General features: G+C 39.2%; 1 protein-coding gene across 3 annotated transcripts in view; it reads right to left on the bottom strand.

Annotated features, from left to right (window-relative positions):
• Positions 1–23,444, bottom strand: part of jakmip1 (janus kinase and microtubule interacting protein 1) — a 31,689-nt gene extending 8,245 nt beyond the window's left edge. For 2 of the 3 annotated variants that reach the window (XM_053505467.1, XM_053505468.1), the window contains exons 1-13: positions 23,210–23,444; positions 15,347–15,621; positions 12,223–12,708; positions 11,080–11,259; positions 10,799–10,912; positions 9,380–9,526; positions 9,130–9,279; positions 6,127–6,186; positions 4,748–4,867; positions 3,710–3,835; positions 1,818–1,901; positions 1,047–1,109; positions 851–949 (exon numbers count right to left, since the gene is read on the bottom strand). In XM_053505467.1, coding sequence (XP_053361442.1) covers positions 851–949; positions 1,047–1,109; positions 1,818–1,901; positions 3,710–3,835; positions 4,748–4,867; positions 6,127–6,186; positions 9,130–9,279; positions 9,380–9,526; positions 10,799–10,912; positions 11,080–11,259; positions 12,223–12,708; positions 15,347–15,490 — 1,773 coding nt within the window. In that variant the 5' untranslated portion in view covers positions 15,491–15,621; positions 23,210–23,444. The remainder of the gene's footprint in view (positions 1–850; positions 950–1,046; positions 1,110–1,817; positions 1,902–3,709; positions 3,836–4,747; positions 4,868–6,126; positions 6,187–9,129; positions 9,280–9,379; positions 9,527–10,798; positions 10,913–11,079; positions 11,260–12,222; positions 12,709–15,346; positions 15,622–23,209) is intronic. The other variant, XM_053505469.1, reaches the window with a different exon arrangement.
• Positions 23,445–26,738: the final 3,294 nt, after the last annotated feature.

Here is a 26,738-nt window from a genome sequence, read left to right as displayed (position 1 = left end):
AGAATACTAAGATCATCACCAGGTAAATTGAATTATCAATTGATTATCGATTATATACTGTACCAGTAATCTGGTGACAGGATCATGGACACCCAAGGTTCATTTCTAATTGTGGGGACCAAAGGCAAGCCTGTGTGGTCTGATCACCAATGTACCACAAATTGCTGAAAAAAGTAACTGCTGGCAACGATAGAAAGCTATCCGAACACCCATTACATCATAGCCTGCTGCGCACGGGCTTTAGCAGGCAAAAGGTTCTGGGGTTATTCACTCGAGCTCCAAATTCCACAGATCTCAATTCATTTTGGCACACATAGAATGCTTAAAACAAGTCTGGTCCATGGAGGCCCCACCCTGCAACCCACAGCACTGCTAATGTTGCCATGCAAGACACTACAGCACACACGAGGCTTCAGAGCATGACACAAGGGGAACCTATACAATACTGGGCATAATATTTGGCGTTTTTTATTTTATGCATGATCGGTGTATTTATATAACATATATTGAACTTTTTCTTTCAAAATAGAAAAATGCATGCACACAAACACATACGTCACCACGCAACACAACCACACATGCATACAGAACACAATGAAATAACATGCATGACAAAAATGGTAGGGAGCTTGATTCAAAGAAATTTTATTCCACCTTCTATTCAACTGAAGGAAACAATAAACGTACATCATTTAAACAGGATAACAAAATGACAGGGATAAATGTTTAACATAAAAAAATGATGCAGTGCAAGTATGTGTGTGCGTGCATCTGCATGTTTGGCTCATGCAGACAGAAGTGGGGGTCGGACACCCCGGGTTGTTGCCGTGGGAACATAGGATTCTCTTACTTCCAGTTCGAGTATGCGGAACTCCAGCAGCTCATTTTGGTCTTGTGTGTCTCTCACTTCGGCGCGCAAGCGCAGCTCGGACTGCTCCAGTAACTCTATCTGTCTCACACACAAACACACACACACGCAAAAGGTAGACAGATCCATTGCATGTTCTGCTAAGGAATGTGTACGTGCGTTTTAGAAGGGGAAATACCTTTTCCCTTAGTTCATGATTGATCCTGATGAGGTTCTGCTTCTCCTCCACCCATTTTGAGTCCTGCATTACACACATATACACACAAACACACACTATGCATATGTGCTTATAAGGAAACAGGAATATATCAAAATGACCAAATTTACATATCACATACTGTGTGAAGAACTTGTACCTACAGTACACCACCAATACACACATTGATAAGTGCACAAATACACACTCAGTGTAAAGAAAGTATGCGATAAACATGGTGCAGTGGCCGGAATTTTTTATACAGCATGCAAAAGTCAATCATTATGTTAAAATAATAATAATAATAATAATAATAACACAAGCTAACCAATCAGAAAGCATGCACAGACCTGTATTAGCATGATGTAGAAACTAGATGGCTAATGAGCATCATGCATGTAAGAAGCAGATCAGTGTACTGACCACCCAAACCCAACTGAGTTAAATACACTGTGGCAAAATGTACTAAATAAAAACCACAAGCGCTGTAAAAGTCGGGTGTTTCCTCCAATAATGTCACTAATTAACAATTTTCATCGGTAACATTTTACAATAGCTGTAAAGGCGTACGTGCATTAGGGCTGAGCTGCCAAGCACGTAACCTTACATGATTCTGTGCCAAACTGTCTGTGCATGGTGCCAGGCCACAAATGCTGTTGCCAGACAGACAAGCAGAAAAGCCAATGAGAACAGAGCCACACGCCAGGTATCGGATGCCTCTTCACCCCCCCCTCCGTCCCTTTTCTCCTTTACCTGCCCCTTCTCTGCCAGGCTCCTCTCCAAGTCAGCGTTCCTCGCCTGGCAGGCGTTCAGCTCCGCCTGCAGCTGCTCCCGCGTCTGACAGACAGAGCACATAGCCAATCAGAGAGCCAGCCTACGGCAGACTGAAGACACACAGATTCATTTGTGTCGGAGTGTAATAGCTCAAACGTGGGGAGAAACAGGATGCTATTTACTGGTTCGGTGCTGTTTAAAGTAGCAGGCATACTTCGGCTGATTTACTGTAGAACTGGTCAGGTTCGCATCAAGACTATTAACTTTAAACAAAGGATAGTGTTAATTGAAAGACAGTCTACAATGATGCAGTGTCTTCTGTGACCAGTAAGCACTTACATTCCCAAATTGAATTCCTAACCACTTGAGATCATTGGAGTTTGGGGTGGCTTGCTGCAGTTTAGGTAAAAATCACAGCTCTCAAAAATAACACTGTAGCAGTGCATACTGTAAGGTACGCATACGTGTACTCTTTGAATCTAGTTTGTGCCTCTTTACAATACATCATAAAGTAAAAGAAAACCTAATTGCTATGATTGGCAACTATTTCACTAAGAAACGTTCAAAAATTCCAATTAGAATTAGTCATGAATGGCCATGGTTCTGGTACAAACTTTATCTGCTACTTCATCACTCATTCTAATCATTTAAAGCATCATAACAGATTAGGGCATGATTAAAAAATTTTTTTTGAATTCAGGACAATTCAGAAATGTGGGAAGGACGCAATAGTTTGCTCAGTGTCTGGGAAAGGCCTATCACCTAAATGTAAATGATGATGTTACTGTACAATATTATAAGATTAGTTAATATATCCAAGTTTAAAGATTTACTTTTATATGGTGGCATTAATACTAGAGATGGGAATCACCACGCCCGATACGATATTATCACTATACTATAAGTGCCAATTCGATCTGCATTGCTATTCTACAAGTATCACGATATTATATTTATCCCAATTTAATATACATTTTTTTTAGATTTTGTTACAATTGTAACCAAAAATTGACTGCAATTGTTTAAAGCACGCAACCTGTAGGATTATAGAAAAACGACAACGTTTTACATCTCAAAGGCAAACATATATAGATTAAAAAAAAAAAACATTTTTAAAATCGGTTTTGGAGTCAATTTTTTTCTTACATCTTCAGTTGATACCTCTAGAATGCATGGTAAACAGAATGGTTTTTGGGTTTAAATCACTCAAAACGTCAGGCCCTATCATTTGTGCCCTTTGCCTAATTTCGACAACGTTAATTTAATCGATTTCCTTCTAGTTTTTACAAAACATAAAAAAATCTATCAAGAATCATGCACACAAAATTTTGTGGGGTGCATAAAAATATAGTATGAGCTTAAACCCTACTTCTTTGTACCATTTTGTGCATTTTTTGTGCACTTTAATCCTACTGTACAGTATATGTTACATTCTGAGAGTGCATTTAGGCACAAAGCAGCCATATTTGATCAAGGATGTAATCTCACTAAAGTACTCCAAAGTACTTTAACGGTGCTCCAAAGCGATCCAAAATGATACCTCCCTCAACAAATACAGGCATCTGCTTTTAAAAAGTGTGCTCATGACCGAGAGCTTATCAGTGCAAATAAAGTGTCCACTTTCAATCCAACATCCATAAGGAGATAACATGAATAGCAACAGAAAGTGACTAAAACAGTACTACGGTTAATATTTTTCATCTGATTTAATCCTGCTAACAAGTGAACAAAAACAGACAGCGAAATAAAAGTGGACATGCAACTGCGTGCAACATGGGGAATGTTGGTCAAAACTGTCTTGGGTACAAGTGGCCATGTGGGCAGTGCAGTGCGGATATGTGTGTGTGTGTGTGTGGGAGATAAGATCATACCCTGCAGTGTCTCTCGGGGTCGAGAGGGCCAGTGGTCTCCTGGAGGAGAGCATAGGCTCGCTGTAGTGCCTGATATTCTCGAGTCAGCTGCCGAAAACGAAGCTCCGCCTCCTCTCTGGAGAAGGCCTGGCCAATCACAGGGCAAAAAAAACAACAACAGCTTTTTAATATAGATTTAAAAAAAGCCAACAAACAATGGATTGGTTTGCAATTTTACAAAAAACAAAAAAAAATTATATAAATAAAATAATTGAAAAAAAAAACTTAATTTTTTTGAAAAGAATATAATTTACCCCCTTATCTCTGAAATTGGGCATTATAATAGTCCCCACTAGCTCTTCCTTATTACTCAAAGCTACCAAACAGTGAAGGGGAAGTCTAACACATGCTTTCTTTAAGACATTGCCTCTTTACACACTGAGCAACTGAACACTCAATCAAAAGTCCTATCTGCCTCATGCCTTATTCGTGGGTTTACAAAAGTTCATGACTGCCTAGTTTTACTTTGATTAATAGCTCAGGTAATAACATCATATTTTCCCAGGCAATTTTGCTGTCTTGGATTCCAAGGCACAGATATCTGAAGTATCATCACTATGACTTATACCCTGAGGAAATGTGAACATATGTTCACCATGCTGGTGGTTAGGTCACGTGGGGCGAGAAGAGATACATACAGTTAAACATCCCAGGGGGGGTTATGCTTTAAAGCACCACTCGTGGAACGCCTCTTGGCCAATCAGATTACTCAGTCGGAGCAAACTGTTGTATAATTGCACGGCTTTCTTGATCTTTATAGGCGAAAAGACAAGTCAAGGACCTAAATAACAGCATGTCCATGCTGTTTTGTTGAAATATATGGATGTTTTCTTATATAGGGAGATTATGGCATACTGTATTATTGACAGAAATATTTCAGAACAATTTTGACCCAAAGCTGATTCTTAATCTTTTTTTCATTGTTTGAAAGTATTCAGGTGCAGAAACATACATACTAAGCTATACAGTACACAACCAAGCACAACTTAGATTACTTACCTCTTCGAGCTCTTCCTCTGGGGTGGCCGGGGTGTGGTCTGTGTTGTACGATGTCAGGGATGACGTTTCTGAATCTATGGACTCCTCATCAAATCCAAAATATGTCTCCACAACATGCCTCTGAGAAAGGGAGAAAGACAGAAACGAGTGATTGAGGAGATTGAATAACTCTCAGAGCAGCCTAAACGTCAGGTGCAACATTAAAGAAACAAAGTAGAGAAATCAGCATAAAAGTTTTTAGATCATTGTAATTGAACATCCAGCCAAAGCGTAGAAACTAACCTGCAGATCTCTTATTTAATACAAAAAATGAATTTCCTAGATGGCAAGCCCACAACCAAATCAAAAGAACACACCCATACAGACACACACAGTGCTCTAAACCTAGCGCTTCTGTCTAGAGATTCTGTGACACTGTTAACTCTTACCATCATGTTTGTAGGTCATCTCCTGACAGCCAGAGAAATACAGGCACACCAGTGCACACAGACAGATAAAGGATGAAAAGTAAAGGACCAGCAGGATAATATCAGGCATATTGATTGACTGATGTGTGTGTGATCAGCCCAGGCTCATATTAACAGTCACTTCTGATTATCCTGAAAGCTAACTCCAAATCCCAGTCAAGTCAAGAAACATGACATCTTGAGTCTTTTCCTTTTTAAATGGAGTGTGTTCCTCTTCACAGATGTGTTGGTGATGTGTGTATGCGCATATGAGAAGTTGTTGATCTCTGATGTTTGAGTTTACAGTCCTCTGACTCCACCTCCTTGGCAACAGCCAGGGATGAACAAGCAAACCCCACCCAATATCACACACACACACACAAATACATACACACACAAACACACACACACACCGCTTTAAAACTGAGATTTACCCGTTCCTCAATAATTTCACCTTTGTAGGGTCTTTTTCCCATTTTGTCTCGGCATAGATTGTCCTTATAATTTGACTAAATCCACAATTTAAAAAAAACAGGAATGAGTCTAGCAAGAATGAAAGAAGGAAACAGGCAAAGAATGAAAGATTGTTAGTGAGTGAAAACAGGAGAGAAGAAAGAGTGGAGAAAATTTGGCTTTAAGTTCCCAAGAGTTTTAAAATCTCCCCTTTTTTCCTCTCTCAACATCACACACACACACACACACACACACACACACACACACACACTCTCACACACACACACATATATCCCTCGGAGGAATTAGTTGCTAAGTGACAGATCACGAAGTGGCTTTATGAACATACACATACCCATCCAACAGAGAATAAACCACAGTCTAATCCAAGCACAACTTCCTCAGACACAATAATGCAGTTCTTGAGTGAGTGAGTGAGTGAGTGAGTGTGTGGAACACTGAACAATTAGATTCACTTACTTTTGGCAATTTGATATTTTTCCTTTTGTTCTTTTTGTTGAATATCAGTCTGTCCCTCTCCTGAAACCAAAGAGAAACATCAGGCATCGTAAGTCTATTTATTTATTAAGTATGTATTACTGCAACAACCAGCCTTTAAGCAGTCATTATTTTCTAGTTTATGAAACAAAAATGTCACCATGGAGTTGGAAATTCCAAATCATAAACAAAATATAGATGCAAAAATCAAAAAAACATGCAAAAATCCCGGGCCACCCCATCATTTCTTTATATTAAATTCAACTAAATTGAATGATAAAGATTCAATTTAAGAAATAGGAACAAAAGTTTTACTATGACAGGCTAAACGGTCTATAAGGATGCAATTTAAAATTGGTTGGTTACGTAACAACCTCAGCAGCAGCCTCATTTCCCCTCTCGTCTGTTCCAAAAAAACTCACTAATCACCGGCCTGATCATCTGTCATCATCTGCTTCCCACTGGTTCATGTCTACAGTTTAATTTTTTGTGCTTGAATGATTCATAGGTCATATGCCTCGTGGCTCAACAAACAAAAAACATTCCTCTGAATGTTCCTCAAAAATGAGAGCCAAAAAGTCCTGCAGGAAGCCTGGAGACTTCCAGACTATATCAAAATACAATAAAGTCTGTCTCTTTGAAAGCAAAGTATAAAGAAATGAGGGATGGCTTAAGATTATTGCACAGTAGTGATTAAGTGGCTCCTACAGTACCATACAATTTATATATAGATATATACATACACATATTTTGTATATATAGCTCCACAGCTCTTCCAAAGTCCAATCTTTTGCTCTTTAGCAAATTCAAACCTTTTTTCTGATCATCACATTGCGTGTATAGGGAAATGCTCTTCAGTTCACTATTAACCATAGCATTTTCTTTTAAACTTCATCAAGTGTTTAGGTGATCTTCATTCATTTTTTTTTCTGACCACATTTCCTCCACAAAGCCGACATTTCCTCACTATCCTGCCAGGTTTTGATATTGTGTAAAAGGGGTTTCTTAACCCACTTTCAGGAATTTCAAATCCCCTCTTTTAGATCCCTATTTAAATAATAGGTCACTTTCTAATATTGACTATATCATGCCTAATGTCTTCTACTTCCTAATGTCTTCTACATGTGTTCGGTCTGCACTCTGAATCAATTGCTCTAAAATGTATTATAAGGTTTTACACAAATAATATATTTTAAGTTTGATTTCTTCTTCTTCTTATAAATATAAAATGGGTTTTTCTGATCTTTTCATAGACACCAAATATCTTGCGTAAATCGTTTGTTTGTCTCCCGTATTTACGTACATGAACCCAACTGTCAGATCAAAGTTAAAATGACTCAACTGGCTGACAGAACCATACATTATGCGTGGTTTAAAAGAAAAAGCTGGCTAAAGATGGATGCAACTTTCATGATTTTTTTTTACCTTGCTAGTTATTCACAAAAAACATGCCATGATTATATACCTTATTTAAAAAAAAATGCAATCACCTACTGGTGTTGCATATCTACCTTTCATTAAATGCAAGACCATAATGATTTCATAATGGTTTCATATACAGTACAGTATGGCTTTCTTAAAAATATCATGACCTTGTCATAACCAACAGTGCTGTCACTGATCTAAGGTAACTGTTTGTTTTTATGTATATGTACAAGTCACAATATATACTTTTTTTTTAAAGTAAAAATGTTAACATTCAGCTGTGGATTATGAGGCTGCTAAACAAACAGCAAAAACGAGAAAGACAGAGTGGTGAGAGTCGCCCTTGATAATCAGGTAAGCATCCTAATTAACAAACAACACTGATTACTCCACTGGAACAATCACAGTGGATTGTCAATTGCCGTGTATTCACACACATACACACACACACACACACACACACACATATACACAATACGACGACCTGGTAGTGAGCTTTACATATGTTAGTGTTGTATGAGATAATGTCAGGCGTTCATTTTCCTGTACAGTCATACCTTGACATACAAATTTAATCCGTTTTAGAGGAAAGTTCTTAAGGCAAAAAATTACGAAATGCCTTTCCCCATAGAAAATCATTTAAATGCAGATAATCCATTCCAGCCACCCAAAAAAATTACCAATATTACCAATTTCCAACACTATAATCATACAGTATTTTTGCATGTAAAAACAATCAAAACATTTAGAAAAATATAAAGAATAAAAAAATCATGTAAATGAGGTACAATATGATATAAATATGACATAAAACCTCATTTTAACCTTAATCTTGGTGACGCAAGGAAGTGTCAGCTGACCATGTGTAAAAAGAAGTCACGAATAACGCGAGTGGCCAACACTCCGTTGTTGTTTCTACGCTTACGACCGGTTGCCATTTTTTTCACCAGCGCTGCATAAGACTGTAAACACTTCTGTCTCTTTGCGGATACATCAAAATTGGATTACTCACCACTCGGACAGTATCACAGGACGGCGTTTTTTTTCATCATCGTGCTCCCGGATTGACTCATAAAGCAAATACAATACTCCCACACTTACCCAGTATACAGGTCTTGAGAATATACATCCATTCACAAACCCACCAAGATAGTTGTATTTTGTGCTTTGTATAATATACATTTGGGTTTGGCATATTGAGTGTTGTTGGTGTGTCTTTCGTGCTCTTGGGTTTGTGTACGACCGACTTTATAATCGCACTTTATAAAAGTGAAATGGCAAAATTAAATTTTAAAGTTGACAATTTGCAAGCTGGAGCTTTCGTATGCCGAGCGTCCACTGTATTTTAGAGAAGTTCGAAATAATTCCACAAATAATTCAAGTAGTTTCACACATTTCCACTGTGCATGTGTGTATGTGTGTGAGGGGGTAGTAGTATTAGTAGTAGTATTAGTAGTAGTATTAGTAGTAGTATTAGTAGTATTAGTATTAGTAGTAGTATTAGTAGTAGTGTTAGTAGTATTAGTGGTAGGATTAGTAGTACTAGTAGTAGTACGAGACCTGCGTGAGCTCTTCAATGACATTGCGCTGTTCGGTGATTTGTAGCCGCAGAAACTCCACCTCCTGCTCTTCGTGGGCGTGGCTTAAGTCTGTCAGCGAACTGGTCCTCTTCAGCACTGCTTGCTGGGACTCCAAGGTTGTCTTCTCCTTCTGAGAAAACCCCAGACAAGCAGTAGTGTGAAGCGTGCCCATGTGTAAATCAGTCATTGTAAAAGTTGTATGAGTGTGTGCTTGTGTGTTTGTCACCTACTAATTCAGCGTTCTCACGGCTGAGGGATTTTAGTTTGTCCTCCATGCGCTGCAGCGTCTGTAGGAGCTCTTCGTTCTTTTTGCTCATCCGTTTGTTCTTCTCTAACAGTGGTTTCATTTGTCCGTCTGTCTCACGCACACGCTTCAACTGAGACAAGGGTGGGACAGAGAGACTGTTATGTTCTGCATCAGCCTTAATGAATTCCCATTTTGTATGTTGTAGTCAACTAGCACCAGGCAAACACATTTTACTTAAACATTCACCTGATGGAGGAAAAGGTCCCTAAAGGAATCTATTTTAGATGACAATTTAATTTGATGTTCCCACATATTTAGTCTTACCCAAATCCCACGCATCAGTCAGCTCTTCAGGTAATGTGGCAGGTGAAGCAGTGAAGCAGGTGTCTACTACAGTACATTCAGGACTGTGAGCGTGTATTACACCCAGAGAATGTGAAGGTGCATCACAAAAATTGACCATAGAAATCACAGCTTTGTTTAAAAGTGAAAGTAAGAGCATTTCCACACTGAGAACGGACAGGATTGAAAATAAACAGGTGGAAGAGAAATACGAGCCATAAAAAAACCACTTGTTAGCGAGGTTTATTGGAGAAAAGGCTTCGGTGTGCTAGGAAGCATAAAGACTGTACTTTGGAGCAACTGAAATGATCTGATGAGTCCAGATTGATCCTATTCCAGAGCAATAGGCGCATTATGGTAGGAAGAGAAGCCTAGGGTCACTGTACAAGCCTCTGGAGGCAGTCTTATGATCCGGGGTTGCTTCAGTTGGTCAGGTCTCGGCTCAGAAAGTCATGTGGCAATGAAATTAAATCAGCTGACAACCTAAATGTACTACCAGGTTATCACATCTATGGAGTTTTTCTTCCCTAATGGCACGGGTATATTCCAAGACTCAGATTTGCGAAAGAGTGGTTCTGGGAGCATTTGCATTTCATTTTTAGTTGGACACCACACTGTGTGCTCGCTAAAGGCGATCTAAACAAAATAATCCCGAATAATTTTGGGGTAGTAACTGCCCCAGGATTACTCTTAACACCGAGAGTATTTTCTGATAGCAGTATGCTTTGTGTTTTATTCCCTATATAAATCAGAAGCATAAAAATAGTACTGTGGGTAAATCAATAATAAAAAAAAAAACATTAATAATACTTTACACCCCCTCATGATTTTTAAAAAATAAGGAAGCAACACAACTTCCACGGTTTATGCAATACAAACACACAGTGTGACTAATTTACCCTCTGAAGCAATATAAAATTAGAGGCTCATTAATATTTAAACGGAAAAAAATATACTAAACCTTTTAAATGTAAATGCAACGTTAAACACCGCACCAGTCCTGGTGTGTGTGTGGGTATATATGCATGCACGTAAAAAAATTAAAATAAAATGTGTATACCAGTTCAGTCCTCTCATCTGACAGCAGTGTGTTTCTGTCCTCCAGCTTCCTAATGACAGCCTGCAGTTCAGCGATCTTAAGCTGGAATCTGCGAGTGTCCCTCTCATCTACTTCCTACACACTTCCACACACACACATCCACACATTATACATACACCCACACATACGGCAAAGAAAGCTCAGCCACAAGTAATATTTCAAAACATTATAATGTGAATCCTGTTATTGTAGGTAAAGAACAAATAGTGTCATACAAGTGTGTGTATGTGTTTGTGTGTGACCTGGGTAATGATGGTGTCTGCGTTCTCTCCGAGGACAGGAGCCACCTCTCTCTTGGGGCTGCCCTGGTGCCTCTCGGCTTCCACTTTCTGCAGCAGTAGGCGCTGAGTTTGACCCGCTTGCACGCCGAGCTCCTTTTCCAAAGTCTGTACAACACGGTCCCTCCCCCGCAGCTCCTCCATCTAACACACAAACACACCAAATATGCATGTAATATGAAGATTTGATTTCGACCACGTAGATTTTTTTTTTTTCAGATACTGTGTATGAAAACGTGTTAGAATACAGTATTATACAACCGGTAGTTCCAACCGGTGATCTATTCCATGAATGGTGTTATACAGTGGAGCACGACAGAAATGGTAAGCTTATATATCTGTATCATTCCATGTCACAGGTGTTTTTACAATAATTAATTACAATAACTGTCAGTCACCAGCGCGGGTTAAAGTGGAAAGAAGGGAGAGCTGCTACCTGCCAAAACCCATATTCAAACCCGGTCACAGGAAGCACGTTCAGCAGTAAAGCACATTCGATGATGTCATCTTAAACAACATTTTGTCTCCTTAGGAACTGCTTCTAAGAATTGTCTCCGAACAATCCGTGATGTACAAAGCCGACAAGTTTCCAACACAAGGCTGAATCTGAAATCCTTCGCTAACACCTGATCAAGAGCACTACTTGGTGTGTGGAACAAGGGATTGTACACCCTACATAGTGCACTAGCTTTCCACTTCATGCTATTAGTGAGGCGACCCTGAAACCCCAGAAGTTAGCTGATATTCTAAAGTGAAAATATAAAGTAAATCTTATGAGTGTTCACCACCTTCATGGTTTATACTCCTTGTCTTTTGTCTACATAGTACCAATAGGAATTTAAAACCACCTTAAAGGCCGTTAATTACACTAGATAACTGTTGCTACTCTCGGTAGTTAGCTCTGCCAAGGATATGTGTATTTGTAGGACCAGAATTCTTTAAATGTCAAGACTGATCAAGAACATCTAGAGTATAATAAGGGGAGAATCAGAAGAACATGTTTTGTTCCTGGTCCTGGTACCTTTCAAAATCATCAAAGGTTTCATTCTCACTTTCACACTTTAACAGTTTTTTAACCCGTCATTCCTCCTTCAATTGATGGCTCACCAGTCTTCGCACTTCCTTCTCGCTCTCACGTTTGATCCTCTGGATCTCCTCCTGATGGGCCTGATGTGCTACTCTGAGATCCGCTGCTTTGGCTTTATCGGCCTGCATAGCGTTGTTTAGTGATTCCTCCGCCTGTTTGCGAGCTGCCTTGGCCTCTTGAAGCTCCTGTGTCAGTTTAAGTCTCTCGGCCTCATGGCTCCTTCGTGCCTCCTCTCGTGCCTCCTCTCTTAACTCGGCAGCACCGTTGCCATTGCGCAGCACGTTCACCAGGCCCTGCAATCGCCCGAGCTCAGACTGGTGCAAACGGGTAGCACGGGCCATCTCGGCCTCATGCTGCCGGCTTAGAGAGTCACGCACAGCTGCCACATCACGCTGCTTCTCCTCCCGTAGCTTCACCCGCAGCTCGGTCTGCGCTACTGCATGCCTGTGCTGCTCTGCCTCCCGTTGCGCCCGCAGCTCCTGCATCCGCTCGCGTAGTTTACACACCTACACAGGAGGAGTAGGAATGTGTGTGAAAAAAATAGTTTAGAGAATTACAAAAAAAACTAAATGTAGTCCTTAAGCCCTGTTTAAAAACTGATTTATCACCTTAACACATAATGCCATTTTCTGATTATATACAATTTAATAAGAATGGCTAATGACCAACATAGGACAGGACAGTAACAGAGCATTAATGGACGATTTTATCCTTAAACATGTTGTTAGTCGCAGACTTCTTAGCGAGGACTTGGCTAAAATCAACTGTTTCGAATGTTGCTTAGTATCTGGAAGAGAAGCGCTTACGGAATAGGGAAGACAGGATGATGTGAAACTGAAAAGTTTGCTTTTATTTATTATTTGTATCACAATGATTTATATAATCATTATATATTCATAATCCTTATTCCTTATTATAGTTTACATATTTATTGCATGGGAATCTTTGTTATCATGTACATTACAGCAGCTACAGTATAAACAATTAGTTTATTAAACACTTTCTTGTGGTGGCAAACATGCAGGAACAGCTTGAGCTCCTTGTAGACTGGAGACTCCTTCCAAAAATCTCTTCATGGGAAAATGTAACAATCAGGTATGTTCTTTATTTAAAATGACATTATTAATTTTTGTATTATTATTAATAGTATGTTATGTGGCATGTCTGCCCTATCAATTAGCTGTGGCTATAGAAACAATATCATATGAGGGGTGCAAAAGTCAAACTGGGAGTTGTAATGATATTTTCGTGTGTGTGTGTGTGTGTGTTTGAATGAGTCCTAAAACCAATTTTTAGAAGAGACTTTAAGCACAGTACGGTGATGAGACACTTAGCCGATTCAGACGTGAAGCAGGCAGATCATGGCTCCGGCGTATTGAGAAAACTTTCTACCTTGATGGTGTCTAATCACTGGTGAAACGCTGGGATAAGTACATTAGTATAGCAGGGGATTATATAATAATATAAAATAAAGAAATAAAAGGAGTTTTTCTCTCATACCATCGTTCTGTTATTCTGCACAATCAACAGTCCTGGTTTGATTTGAACACCCATCATATTATAACAAGAGAACTATTATAAACCTGTGATTTGTCTTACAGTTGGCACTACAATTAGAGCTGCTGTTATAAATAAATTTATCTTCCAGCCAATCAGAGTGAAGAATTTAACAGCACTATGGTATAATTATTATTACAATAATTGTCCAAAGAGCGCCATCCATCTCCAGAACTTATTATTTTTTTCTAAATCTTGCAGAAATAAGAACTACATGCACTAAGTTATCTTTAGGTTTACACCTAATGTAGTTTTGTATTTGCAATTTATAACTTGTTAATATCTCACTGATTTACAGGTTTTTTTTCAATATATACTGTATAATTATGTACACAATATAGGTATATGGTTTTTCGCTTATATTCAAACTTTTCATGGATGCCAGTCTCATGCACAGATTATTACATTATACAAGACTGCACTAATGTACACTGTATGACTGTGTTGTCCAATCATTTTAGGCTCCTTGTAAACCACATCATTTTGCAGCAATGACTCTTAGATCAGTTAATTACCAGGCGTAATATGTATATTAATAAAGGAAAACCATTAATCCCAGCTATGAGGGTTACCATTAAAAGTGGTTAACTTTGACATGAGTCTTATAATACTACAAAACAGACAAATTTATAGAACTTATAATTTAGAAAATTACCCAGCTGATATGTAAGTATCAGCTGATCGTTAAGGTTATCTGTTCATTTTTTTACTGTTAAACTATGATATATCTGAACATCCCATTGACATATTCATTGTTTGGAGCCATAAACGTAGTGACATATTGACACATCACACTCCACTATGCATTTCACGAGGGCTGCAGTCAAGAGTCTAGATCACCACAAACGAAAGTGATTCAAGATAGAGACTTCAAGACTTCAGAGCTTCAAATCCATTTTGGGGCCAAAAACCTGACATGTTTTGCAAATAACCATATTTGAGACATTTTGGGAGATTTTAGCATATTTACAGAATCTTGGTTTAGTGTTATACCAAGTTTATTACTGTATCAGTAATACTGATTAACCAGCTTCGATAGTGTTCATTGAATATTCAGGATTTAAACTTTTAATTTTTCCCCCCCGATTTTCTCCCTAATTTTAGTCGTGTCCAATTCCTCCCCATCACTAGGGGGCTCCCACATTAAGCTACTACTACCACTTAGTAGGGAGGGCCAAAGACTATCACGTGTTTCCCCCGAACCGCGTGACGCCAGCCGACCGCATCTTTTCAAACTGCTCGCTCACGCACCGTTGGGAGCGGCGTAACACACTCGGAGGACAGCGCTATCCGCTCCTTCCGCTTGCGTGAGCTAACAGACGCCCCTGATTGATCGATCTCCAGATGATTGGTCGAGCAACTATGTCAATTTTGTTGAAGGATCAGGAAGATAAGGTATTTATGAACCAACTTTTGCTGCAAGTAAAAATTTCATACTGTTCGCCTACTGCACTCTATAGGCCACAGCGCAAAACTTGTGTGAATTAATACCTGACTTGATCACATGACGTGTCTAATTTATTGACAGAAATGCTCAAGTTAAAAAAATTCCTATTTTAGTTAACACAGAAAATCAGCCAATCGTACCTTCGCCTTCTCCTGCTGCAGCTCATTTTGGATGTCACTTAGTTTGGCCTTGAGCTCCTCATTGGCTGCCTGTAGCGACTCCGTCTCCTGTTTCCCCCGGCTCTTTTTAGGGGGCGGGGCTGAATTAGGTGCGCACGCAGACATCCTTGACTCTCTGGTGGTCCTCTGGTCTGATTCCAGGCGTCTTTATCACCTTACACAAAACTACCAGTGCCTCGGGATGGACTGCACTACCGTCATCATCCTCCTTTTCATCATCATCATCAGACTTCAGCCTAAAAACAGAGAGACAGACGGAACTTTATAGTCGAAGCCGAAATCAGGGCTGTACCGTCTGAGAACATCCTCTGTTCATACAAAAATAACCAGACGCAAAAAACTGTTTGTATGTGTGTGTGTGTGTGTGTGTAGGTTTGTGATGTTCATGCAGTTATTTCCATAATTTTTGGTACCCTTTACATTACATGTAATGTAGCAGATTTTCGACTCAAATAACTCCAAAAAACAACTTATCGTACATATTGTATTTATAACAAAATAGGTTTTAATGAGGTTAGGATAAGTGAGGATATGTAATAAAACGTCATCATTGTCTATCGAATTTTAGACTAAATTAAACAGCACATTTTTCATGTCGCTCCATTCAAAAACACTGATAAAAGAATGGACTAGTGTTACGCTTGCTCCAAGAGATTAAAACACGGCTATTTAGGGGCTGATTGATGGTTTAGAGAACAGAAAATAGATGACTTGTTAGGATTAAATCCTACTGAAAACGATGAGGTACAAATTGCAAAGTGTTGGTATTCCCTCTAGGGGGAGAGCTCACCAAATATCACTGCAAATGCATTCATAATTTATTTATTAACTATTGTAAAATTAAAATAAAAACAAATGTACAATTATAAATCCCAAATTTTAAGAGAAAAAAACTATAGAAGTTATTTCTAGCACTATGTTTTAGTATTTATTCAATCTTTTTATATTTATTCCCCTAGTTTTTATTATGTCAAGCAACATTTCTTGGATTAACATATTTTGTTAAATTTGTCAAATCTTACAAAAATGCAGCAGTTTATTGTCTCTTAATATTCATATTTCTACATACAACCTGGGCTAAAATTACAGACAGAAGAATTGTTTTATTCATTTATTTATTTGGAAATTAAACAGTGGTCTCGTCACTCCATCTAGTGGAGACTGTGTCCAAAACTCTCAGGATTTAAACTGCTAGTTTTCCTTAAAGTATTTAAAAGTGCAGAAAAACCCGAAGCGATGCTTAATTTCTGCAAATACACCACAGCAGAGGAGAGCATGCTTAGTGAACTTCAATAAGATCAGTGTTAAAAGGAACTGCAATATAACTGTTAAAAGGAACTACAGGGTTTTATTTAGCAGGAAGTTCAAGTGCACAGAGCCACAACTCTTTTTTTCAACTTTTTGAAAAGATATAAGACCAAAACCATAGAATGCTATTAAAGTGAATGAGTGGAAGAGTGCAAGTTTATAGGCATTAGGAAGTCTTTGAATGTTTATGGGGATAAAACTCCCAGTCACACTTGGCACAATCAAACTGCATGCACATGCACACACACACACACACACACACACACACACACACACACACTGGTTAAAACAAAGTCACAAAAATAATAAATAAAAAAAAGCCAAGTCAACTAAATGAGCTTATGGAAATCAGATTAATGTGACTCTTTACACAAGAGAGCATGAAAACACTGATCTCTTTGTCCTGTGAGAATGTACAGGTATGTGAAAATGTGCGAGAAATCCAAAGCAAGCACAAAATTCTGTTAGAAATCAAATAGGCCATAAACGGAAATAAAATAAAATATGAAAGCAGCCTTACTGGCATGGTGAGTAAATCCCCACACCCTTGTTTCTTCTTGACCACACACAGACACACAGACACATACATACTACTGATGAACCCTAAGTGAACAACTGTCTAGTACTTAGTGAGCTCCACCCTCAGGACACACATAAAAACCTATCAGGCAGGTAGTCACAAGGCGGTGGGGGGAGTAACATCCTGTGTGTGTGTGTGTGTGTGTGTGTGTGTGTGTGTGTGTGTGTGTGTGTGTGTGTGTGTGTGTGTGTGTGAGAGAAACAATATGTCTCAACGACTAAATGTAACCTCCTGTCGACCTTTGAGACTTAATACCTTCTGTATCTCATGTGGTCATATAAGCCACATATATATATATATATATATATATATATAATACACACACACACACACACACACACACACACACATATATATATATATATATATATATATATACTCTTATCTTTAATGAGTGGCGGTGAATAAAATAAAGCAATAAAGATAAATGTTTGACTCAGGAGGAATTATCTTTGTCTCATGAGAATAGTTTGATACATGATTTATTTTAAGACCATTTACAACATTGTAACTTATAACCTATGCCCCAATAAATTGCAGTCAGCTTTTTTTCTATCATTTTATATAAATTTTAAATAACAATTACAACCTCTGTATGTAAGATGTTTACTCACTCACTCACTCACTCACTCATCATCTATACCGCTTTATCCTGTATACAAGGTCGCCGGGGGTCCTGTCGCCTCTCTTAGAGACTCAGGGCACGGGGCAGGGAACACCCTGGATGGGGTGCCAACCATCGCAGGGCACACACTAACATACACACACTCACACACTCATTCACACACTATGGGAAATTTTGGGGAAAGCCAATTCTGCATGTCTTTGGACTGTGAGAGGAAACCGGAGTACCCAAAGGTACCCAAAGCACGGAGAGAACATGCAAACTCCGTGCACACAGAGGCGGATCTATTAATATTGTATATAATGTGTATATAAAGCAGGTAATTCTGCAGCTATTGCATTTTTTGTCCTATTGCACAATTTTTTTAAGCAGGCGCATTATAAGGATTACAGTAATATACAGTATATAGGCACTTGATCATGTGACCCATAGGCTTCCAGACACACAACAAGGTAATACTAGACTCATTTCAGCTGACAAAGTCTTTCCACTGACTTCTTTTAAATTCAGGCTGTTAAGCCGGTTTTTGTGTTTTTCTAGAGTAATTAGATACTAACCTAAACAAGGCGTAAGATGCTCAAAATTACTAAATTGTATTTCTTTGTATTAATAAGTTACGCAGAGAGTGCTGCTGTGAAGAAAGACAGAAGGACATGTACATGGGCTTCAACCTGAAATAATAATATCACTGATTACATTAAAGCTGATTAGCTCATTTTAATCTTTAATTTTTTACCTATTTTTACAAACTCTTTAACCTTCAGCGACAGGTACTTACGCTAAATAAGTACCGTAATAAAATGCGGCGTGGCAGTTACAAAGAATGATGAACAGAGAGTAATACAATACAGCCAAATAACTGTTTAAAACCTGAATTCATAGTAAAATGATTTCTCCTAGTGTTTTATTCCTCTTATGCAACAAAATTATCTAGATTGTGTTGTTCAGGTCAAACCAGGACTTTTGATTGTGTAAAATAACAGAGCACACTTGTGAGAGTAAAAACTCTCTTGGCCCAAACCTGCGGAAATCGCTTGGAGCGAGTTAAGGACTGTACTGGGATGTGCCGATAATGATTGTGTGTCCGGTTTCAACAGAGAGATGAGTCTCTTCCACAAGTTGAAAACAAGTTATCTGTCCATTTTTAAGGATCAGGTGTTCCACTTGATGAATGTTCACAGAAACGACTTCCTTCTTTAAAGCATTTTACCAATCAAATGTCTTAAAGCAGCAAAAAGTCCCGGTTTGACTTGAACAAGTCTTGTGGTTAGATATAATGCTATAAAACAACCCTGATGTTATATATATATATATATATATATACACACACACACACACACACCATGTTATCACCTATTTGCCAGCTTTTTCTCTCTTAAAACTAATAAACCACCCATCAGTGTCTATACACTGGCAGACACATTCCTGTACAATTTGGTACGAAACCACAAAATTTCATAAATCTTAATATACTAGCTATTACCTGCTAGATGCAAGATGCCCTTATCCTGAGCAAATGTACACTTTTATCGAAAACACATCCACATGCTAGTGTCTAGGGTAGAGAATACAAGTACCATCAAACTATACTACTTAAAAGTGTAAACATGTAAACATCTCTAATATGATACAGTAAGAAGCTCCATGAAATACTGTATGTGAAAATGTGACTTACTGTATTATTAACAATAACCAGTTTCATAATTTAATTTAATATATTCATGATAAAACTACGTTCATTGTTGATAATAACTCACACTTCACACTTACAAGTTACTTAACACAGATCATCTAGCCAAATAATGTGTTTTTGTTTTGCAAGCTCAAAAATCATATACTTTACAAAAGAGAGAAGAGATGCGGTATGACTGACTTTACTTCATAAAGCCTTGTTGCTTTGATCAAATATATTTCTCGCAGACTTTATGAGGATTTAAACACATCTTTAAATGACTTGTTCGAACCCATTCCAAGTAGCACACAGCCTCCAAATTTTAAATCTGAAATAAACTTCATGTTTTTAAACCTTGCTGAGATTTTTGATAGAGCACATTTTGCATGGCAAAATTATTGATTGAAAACTTGAATTGAGCCATCTCTACCACTCAGTTAAGAGATCACAAGATGGTGCTGTGTCTTTAAATAGTTGCCTTTTGAATTGCTTTGATGTAAAACCACACAAAGAGTTAACGTGTCAGGGCAATTTCTGTGATTCTTTTTTTTCTCTTCTGTATTTGTAAATATATTGATACTTTTACCATGATGCAACATCTCAACCGTTTGGAAGAGGAAAAAATAATAAAAAAAAAAAATTTTACTTAATGAATTGTTGAAGGGTTAAAAAAGTAACATGCACACATACAGTAGGCTCAGGTACATTGTGAAGGCTACAGAGTCTGAGTATAGGAATAAAATAGGCATGGCTCAAAAATAAGCATCCTTTATTTATCTACATTTGCTAGCAAACCTTAACATACATTCATTACGAACATAAATGTCACGGTAATATTGGGCTTGCAGTAAATTGCAGAAATTTCAAGCTGTTTTTTTAGTGGGACCTAATGATGAAAGAATATACAATATTAAGAAATTTGTTACCCAAGAATTTGGTACACAAGTTATAATTTATTTGGAGTTTCCTAAAATCACTCCAGATTCAAAAAACATACCTGCAGCACACCTAAAATTTGTGTGAATGTATATAGTGTTCTTATGTCACCCTGAATTTTAAGTACGATGAACAAATATTTAAAAGGATAGAAGTTCAACAGCATTAAAATTATCCTAATTTATACATTACAAAACCATTTTTGGTGTGTGTTTGCCTTCTCTGTCTTTTTAGGACACTCATGTTTGTCCAAGTTTTAACCACTACTCCACTGATGATTTGACATCTTGCTTAAGAATTTTGAGGTAGTCCTCCTTTTTCATTATTCCATCTACTTTGTGCAATGCACCAGTGTCACTTAATAAAATATCCCCAAAGTATATTTAGTGGAATGCTACCACTAAACTCTGCTTAACAGTGGGTACAATGTTCTTGAGGTTGAATGCCTTACTGTTACTCATTCAAACATAACGGTGGCCAAAACTTTCCTCTAGAAGGCTCTTTACTTGTCCATGTGATCGGCTGCATAATTTCGTCAGGTTTGAAGGTGTTGATTTTGGGAGCAGGATGCTTGTCTCTTGGATGACAGCCTTTCAGACGATAGCAATGTAAAACTTAGTTGACGATACCATCAGCACCAATTGCCTCCAAGCTGATCATGACAGGTTTGGCCCTTGTTCAGACCTTGTCAAAGTGGCCACACACTTTGTGTAGTTCCTTTTTTTAGAAATGACTCCAGGAACCATTTCTGACTTATGCAACTCTATCACTATCTTTCTCAGATCTGTTCTCCATGGTGGTGTGCATTGGTCAATCCAATGAGTTATTTCAAAGAGACCCTTTTTATATTAAAGGACGCCATCATCTGTAACCAATCACTATCATTAAAAGAAAGAGACAATCAGGCTTGACGAATTACCAGATACTTCAGAACAGATCATTGAATCAACAACCCAAATTGCTTTATGTATAACTTTAACTCTGTGTTGATATAAGAAAACTTATTAATAAAAATAAATTAAATTTTATGCTCCAAATTCTTGGGGCTCCTTCGGTGTCCAAAAGACCAGGTCAAAGAAATCATTCAAAGCCCAATATTGCAATGACATTCATGTTCATAAAGAGTGTATGTATACGTCTGACCACAACTGTGTAGTCTTTGCAGTTTAACTACTGAAAGAACTGGTCCAAGATGATCAAACTAATATGACCTTATGATCCACAATTGCAAACCAAGACAAACTGGATGAACAAGCCAGCATTAACCCTGATATGCAAATGTGTCTAAATAAAGGCAGGAATAATTAGCTTGAACTAATAAGAGGCGCTAGAGTTGAGTATCCAGAGATACTCAACAAATTCGGAGAAACTTGCAACAAAAACTTTGATCGATAATAACTGAATTTATTTGCATTCTGCAGTCAGTGTTATCTGACTGGATATGTTTTGGAGTTTACAAACATAAAAGCTTTTTTCTTGTCAGGGTCATAGGATCCAGAGTCTATCCCATGAACACTGGATGGGAGACTGGAATACACCCTAAATGGTGTGACAGTCCACCCCAGGGCATCATGGCACACTTATTGCCACTTATGTTTATCTTAAGGTAAACAATCCACCTAAGTGGATGTTACGGGAAGGTAGGAAGAATCAAGAAAATAATGCGAAGACACTGGTAAACACGAACAGCTCTACATAGACAGTAACTTGAGCTCAAGCTCAGGATCGAACCATTGACCCTGGAGCTGTGAGGCTGCAATGTTGTCCACTGCAGTCAAAACAGGATTTAAAAATACAATTGATTAGATACCTCAGTGTCTTAGTACTATTCTTCGTCTGGGCTGTTCTTAATACCAGATTTGACAGCTTTATCAATTCCAACATCATCACCATCATCAACCTATTATTAAGCCTTAAACTGAAGAGCTGGATAAGGTGCAGTAATAAAAATCGAAGCACTCGCACAGAGAATCAGAACCACACCCCAAATCTACACCTACATCCGAGGCTCGCAAACCACTCGAGACTCAGGACCATTTGTCCTGAAATGCACACAATTAACACTAACTTATCCAATGTAAGACTGTACAAAAGATGGAGATCTGTAGAATAACCTGGGTGACTGCAGCCGGGTAAGAGTGAAGCTTGCAATGCAGACACATACTGTACAAGCAGCATTTAGTGGAAAAGCTCAGGACATCAGCTGATGCTCCACACAGAAAGATGCAGCGGCCTCATCCAATACAATTCTGCATATTGGGATGCATATGCATATAGGGATGCCAGATTGGGTCAGATTCATGATTGCAAATTGATTATAAATGAGAGAGATAATCAATCAGTAAAATGTCTTTAAAAATGAGAACAGTAAAATATAGCTCGGTATGGAGGGAAACCACGCAATCTGGCAACAGTGCAATGCACAGGCGCGAGCTTGGACCAGCAGAATCGATACAGCAGTGTGTGAGGCACGCCCGGTTGTGTTACGGTTTCAGGGGGAAACGCAAGAAACGTTGTAATGAGCGCGAGAATATGATGACGTCCGCCTTATAATGCTAATAATATTAATAATGATGGTAATATTACTAATAAAGCTAATTATAAAGCGCACAGCAAGCACTAACGGAACTTGGCCATGGTGCACATGCTATTATTAGTGAACGTCTACTACGTCCCAAAACGCCAACTGTATACAATACTCACCTTATCACTCACTAATCTGCAGACCTTATTTGTCGCGCGCTGTCCACTTAGGCCGGTGCGTCTCGCGCTAACGGGATGAGCACGCGCGAAATGCGCGCGCAGGTTTGCCGGTGATGATCGGCGCAGGGTCAAGGTGCTGAAAAGATGCCTTTCACTGCAGGACGTAATATCCGAACACACACACACACACACATACACGCGCGCGCGCGCAAGAGAAGACCATACACACCAGGCTGCTTCGCTCACTCACCGGGCATGAGAACGGTTTTCCCCGCCCACCGTCAAGGACGTCATCCAAACCGGGAATCTTTCCTGCATAAACCAGGCGCGACCAGAACCACTAAGTGCTGAATGGAAAGCAGCGAACAGTGCAAGCAGAGCATGAATGGAGCACATGTGCAGATGAACACAGCATGGTCTCTGCCCGCCTTAATGCAAGTCAAAGCCAAACTGCCTCAAATACCTCAAACATCCATCCATTTAGGGAACCTCTGTAGTGCAGCTAGGGACCGTGGAGGCCAATGGTGACCATTGTATTTATTCCAATTTCTATGACCGGTCAACATTCCCAACATTACGAACAATTCCAGAGAAGCTAAACTGCATGTCTTTGGACCGCACCCAGAGGAACCCCACCAAGCACGGGGAGAACATACAAACTCCATGCACACAAACAGGCGCAAATAGACCTGGAGGTGCATGGCCACAGTGCTAAACACTAAGCCACAGTGCCACCAATTACAATCGCTCACTCACTCACTCACTCATTGTATATAAAGCTTTATTCTGTATACAGGGTAGTGGGGGACCTGGAGCCTATCCCAGGAGACCTGGGACACCAGGTCCATCCCACGGCACACACTCACAGGATTATTTACACACTACGGGCAATTTGGGAATGCCAATTAGCCTAATTTGCATGTCATAGGGCTAAAACCAGAGTACCTAATTTGTCCCTGGTAAGGATTAGTGTGTGTGGGTCTCCACGCGTAGATTCCCACTTAACATCTAGTGTTCCTGGAACAGTGTCTGGGTCCACCACAATACTGACCAGAATAATGCAGTTATTTAAAATGAATGAAGTACACAGAAATACATTTTACAACAAGGAAGATATCATATGTTCTGCAAAATGGCCCTTCCTGTGTCCTGTACATATTGATGTGATGCCAGTTTTTAATGTGACCTCCTTGACCTCCACTGGACAGGGGCTGTGATGCATCAGCATTCACTTGATTAGTCACTTTAAGCTTGGGAGGGAGGCAGAGAGTCGAATGAGAGAAAGAGAGAGAGAGAGAGAGAGAGAGATTTCGTCATCCTGGAAAATTAGCCTCAGAAATAATACTGTAGTAGTATGACTGTGACCCAGATACTTTTATGCAAGCCACTCTCTCTCTCTCTCTCTCTCTCTCTCTTTCTCTCTCTCTCTCTCTCTCACACACGCACACAAACACACAAATGACTCCCTTGCTGTAACTGTATGTTTGAGTGAAGCTGAACACAGACATTACAGCACACCATGATTAACACCATATGAAAGATGCAACCAGATAAGCATGCACAGACACAGATACACACACACACACACACACACACACACACACACACACACACACAACACACAACACACAACACAACACATCTTCACTATCAGCTGACATACAGTACAAGCTCTATATAGAATAGAAGCTCTTATCAGACAGACACAAAGACACACATGCACACACACAAACCAACACATTGTCACTATCAGCAGACATACAGTTAATGCTAGACGTAGAATAGTAGCTCGCATCAGAGAATCACACGCACACACTTTTTGCAGTTTTGTCAATTACATACAGATGTAAATGAGCCTTAAAGCACAATTTCTTTTCACCATTCTTAAACATATTATTGTAAATCTTGAGTTAGCCTGCAATCTGTGACGAGGGCGTGCATGTGCATGTGTGTGTGTGTGTATGCCTGCACCTTATAATGGATGTTCTGTTCAGTAAAACCCTGCTACAATTAAGCTTCAAATGAGGTTAAGACATAATCATTCCCTTCCTCCATTTCTCTCTCTCCCTCATGTAAGTGTAAACCCAGTCTCTAACAGAGTGGTTTTGAGACTAAATAATACATTAGCTTGAGCAAACACATGAACTGAAAAACTGCCTGCAGGGTGGGGCAAGGCAATTTGTTGGCTCGAATAAATTTTTTTAGTTGAATGACTGAGTAAAGACGATCCAGTGCTGTAACTTTAATAAAATGAAATCAAATTTGGTGGCAGCATGTTCTACTAAATTATCCCCTACACTAGTCTCTACAATACAGAAAATAGTTCACCTTATCCACACAATTAGTATGACAATTTTTTAACAAAACATGCACACAGAAGTGAGACATCCAGCTCTTCATCTCAGTCTTCAAAGAAGCTTCAACTTCAGACACAGTCATATCACCCTTAACATTAACGCCACATAACATTAGCACATTAACATTGATTGTCAACTATATACGCAAGTAAACTGGTGACAGCATTGTGGGCAACCAAGGCCAAAAGCCAGCTCATCCAGTCGGATCCCACAGAAAAGCTAATGCAAGAAAAACTCACCAAAAAAACATGCTGGCCATGATAGAAAAGCACCAGAACACCCAGTGCCTCATAGCCCACTGCATATGGGCCACAGCTGGCAATGAGCCCAAGGCAGCCAACCCAGCCTCAAAAAATCCCCAAAACCCAATTCAATTGGGCATCCATGGGATGCACCGCACAAACAGAAGCCCCACCCTACAACTCACAGCACCCAAAGGATACTCTACCATCGCCCTGGTGCCAGATACCACAGCACACCCCCAGAGGCCTTCTGGAGTGTATAGCCACCCTTGTGGCACAAGGGGAACCTACACAATAATGTTTTGCAATAAAAAGTAAAAGGCGATAAGTGTATGTGTAGAGACATGAAGCAGTATGTTGTTATGTGTGATGTCAATGCACATATTAAGCTCTTTGGTCATGAAAGAAACTACAGTATTTTTATAAAGTGTAGGCCTTTGATGTTAACATGAGGTCACTGCGTCATTACATTTTTATGGGTCATGGAGCACAGTTTCATCACATTTATTATCTGCTTCTGCCTAGACATCATAAGCTATCCCAATAAGCTCTTTACATGAGATATCTGAAGATGTTCTCCAGCAGATGGAGGAACTATAGGCAGCAGTCTGATCAGCAGTAAGGTCACCATGCTTGTGGTAAGCATTCCATATGTGTAGTAAAAAATGACCACACTCCGGGGCATATCCGTCCTTTCCTCTACACATATCTGAGCTGACTAGTATAAGACTCTAACCACAGGCTCTGACAGTGGGCCAAGTAGTTTTTCCTCTAGTATAGCAGGCTTTGCCACTGCCCCCTTCTGGGCTTCGCTGAAATTGCACCCACACAGTGCAGTCTTGCTGAAGCCAAGATTGTATGAAACCCAGAGTTTCTGATGCCTTCATGTTTATTCTTATACTCCAACCATGGAGTCGATGATCTGCAGGA

This window comes from Clarias gariepinus, chromosome 10, assembly GCF_024256425.1.
Source record: "Clarias gariepinus isolate MV-2021 ecotype Netherlands chromosome 10, CGAR_prim_01v2, whole genome shotgun sequence".
Taxonomy (NCBI): domain Eukaryota; kingdom Metazoa; phylum Chordata; class Actinopteri; order Siluriformes; family Clariidae; genus Clarias; species Clarias gariepinus.
The sequence above is the reverse complement of the archived record's forward strand: the minus strand, read 5'-3'. Positions and strand labels throughout refer to the sequence as shown.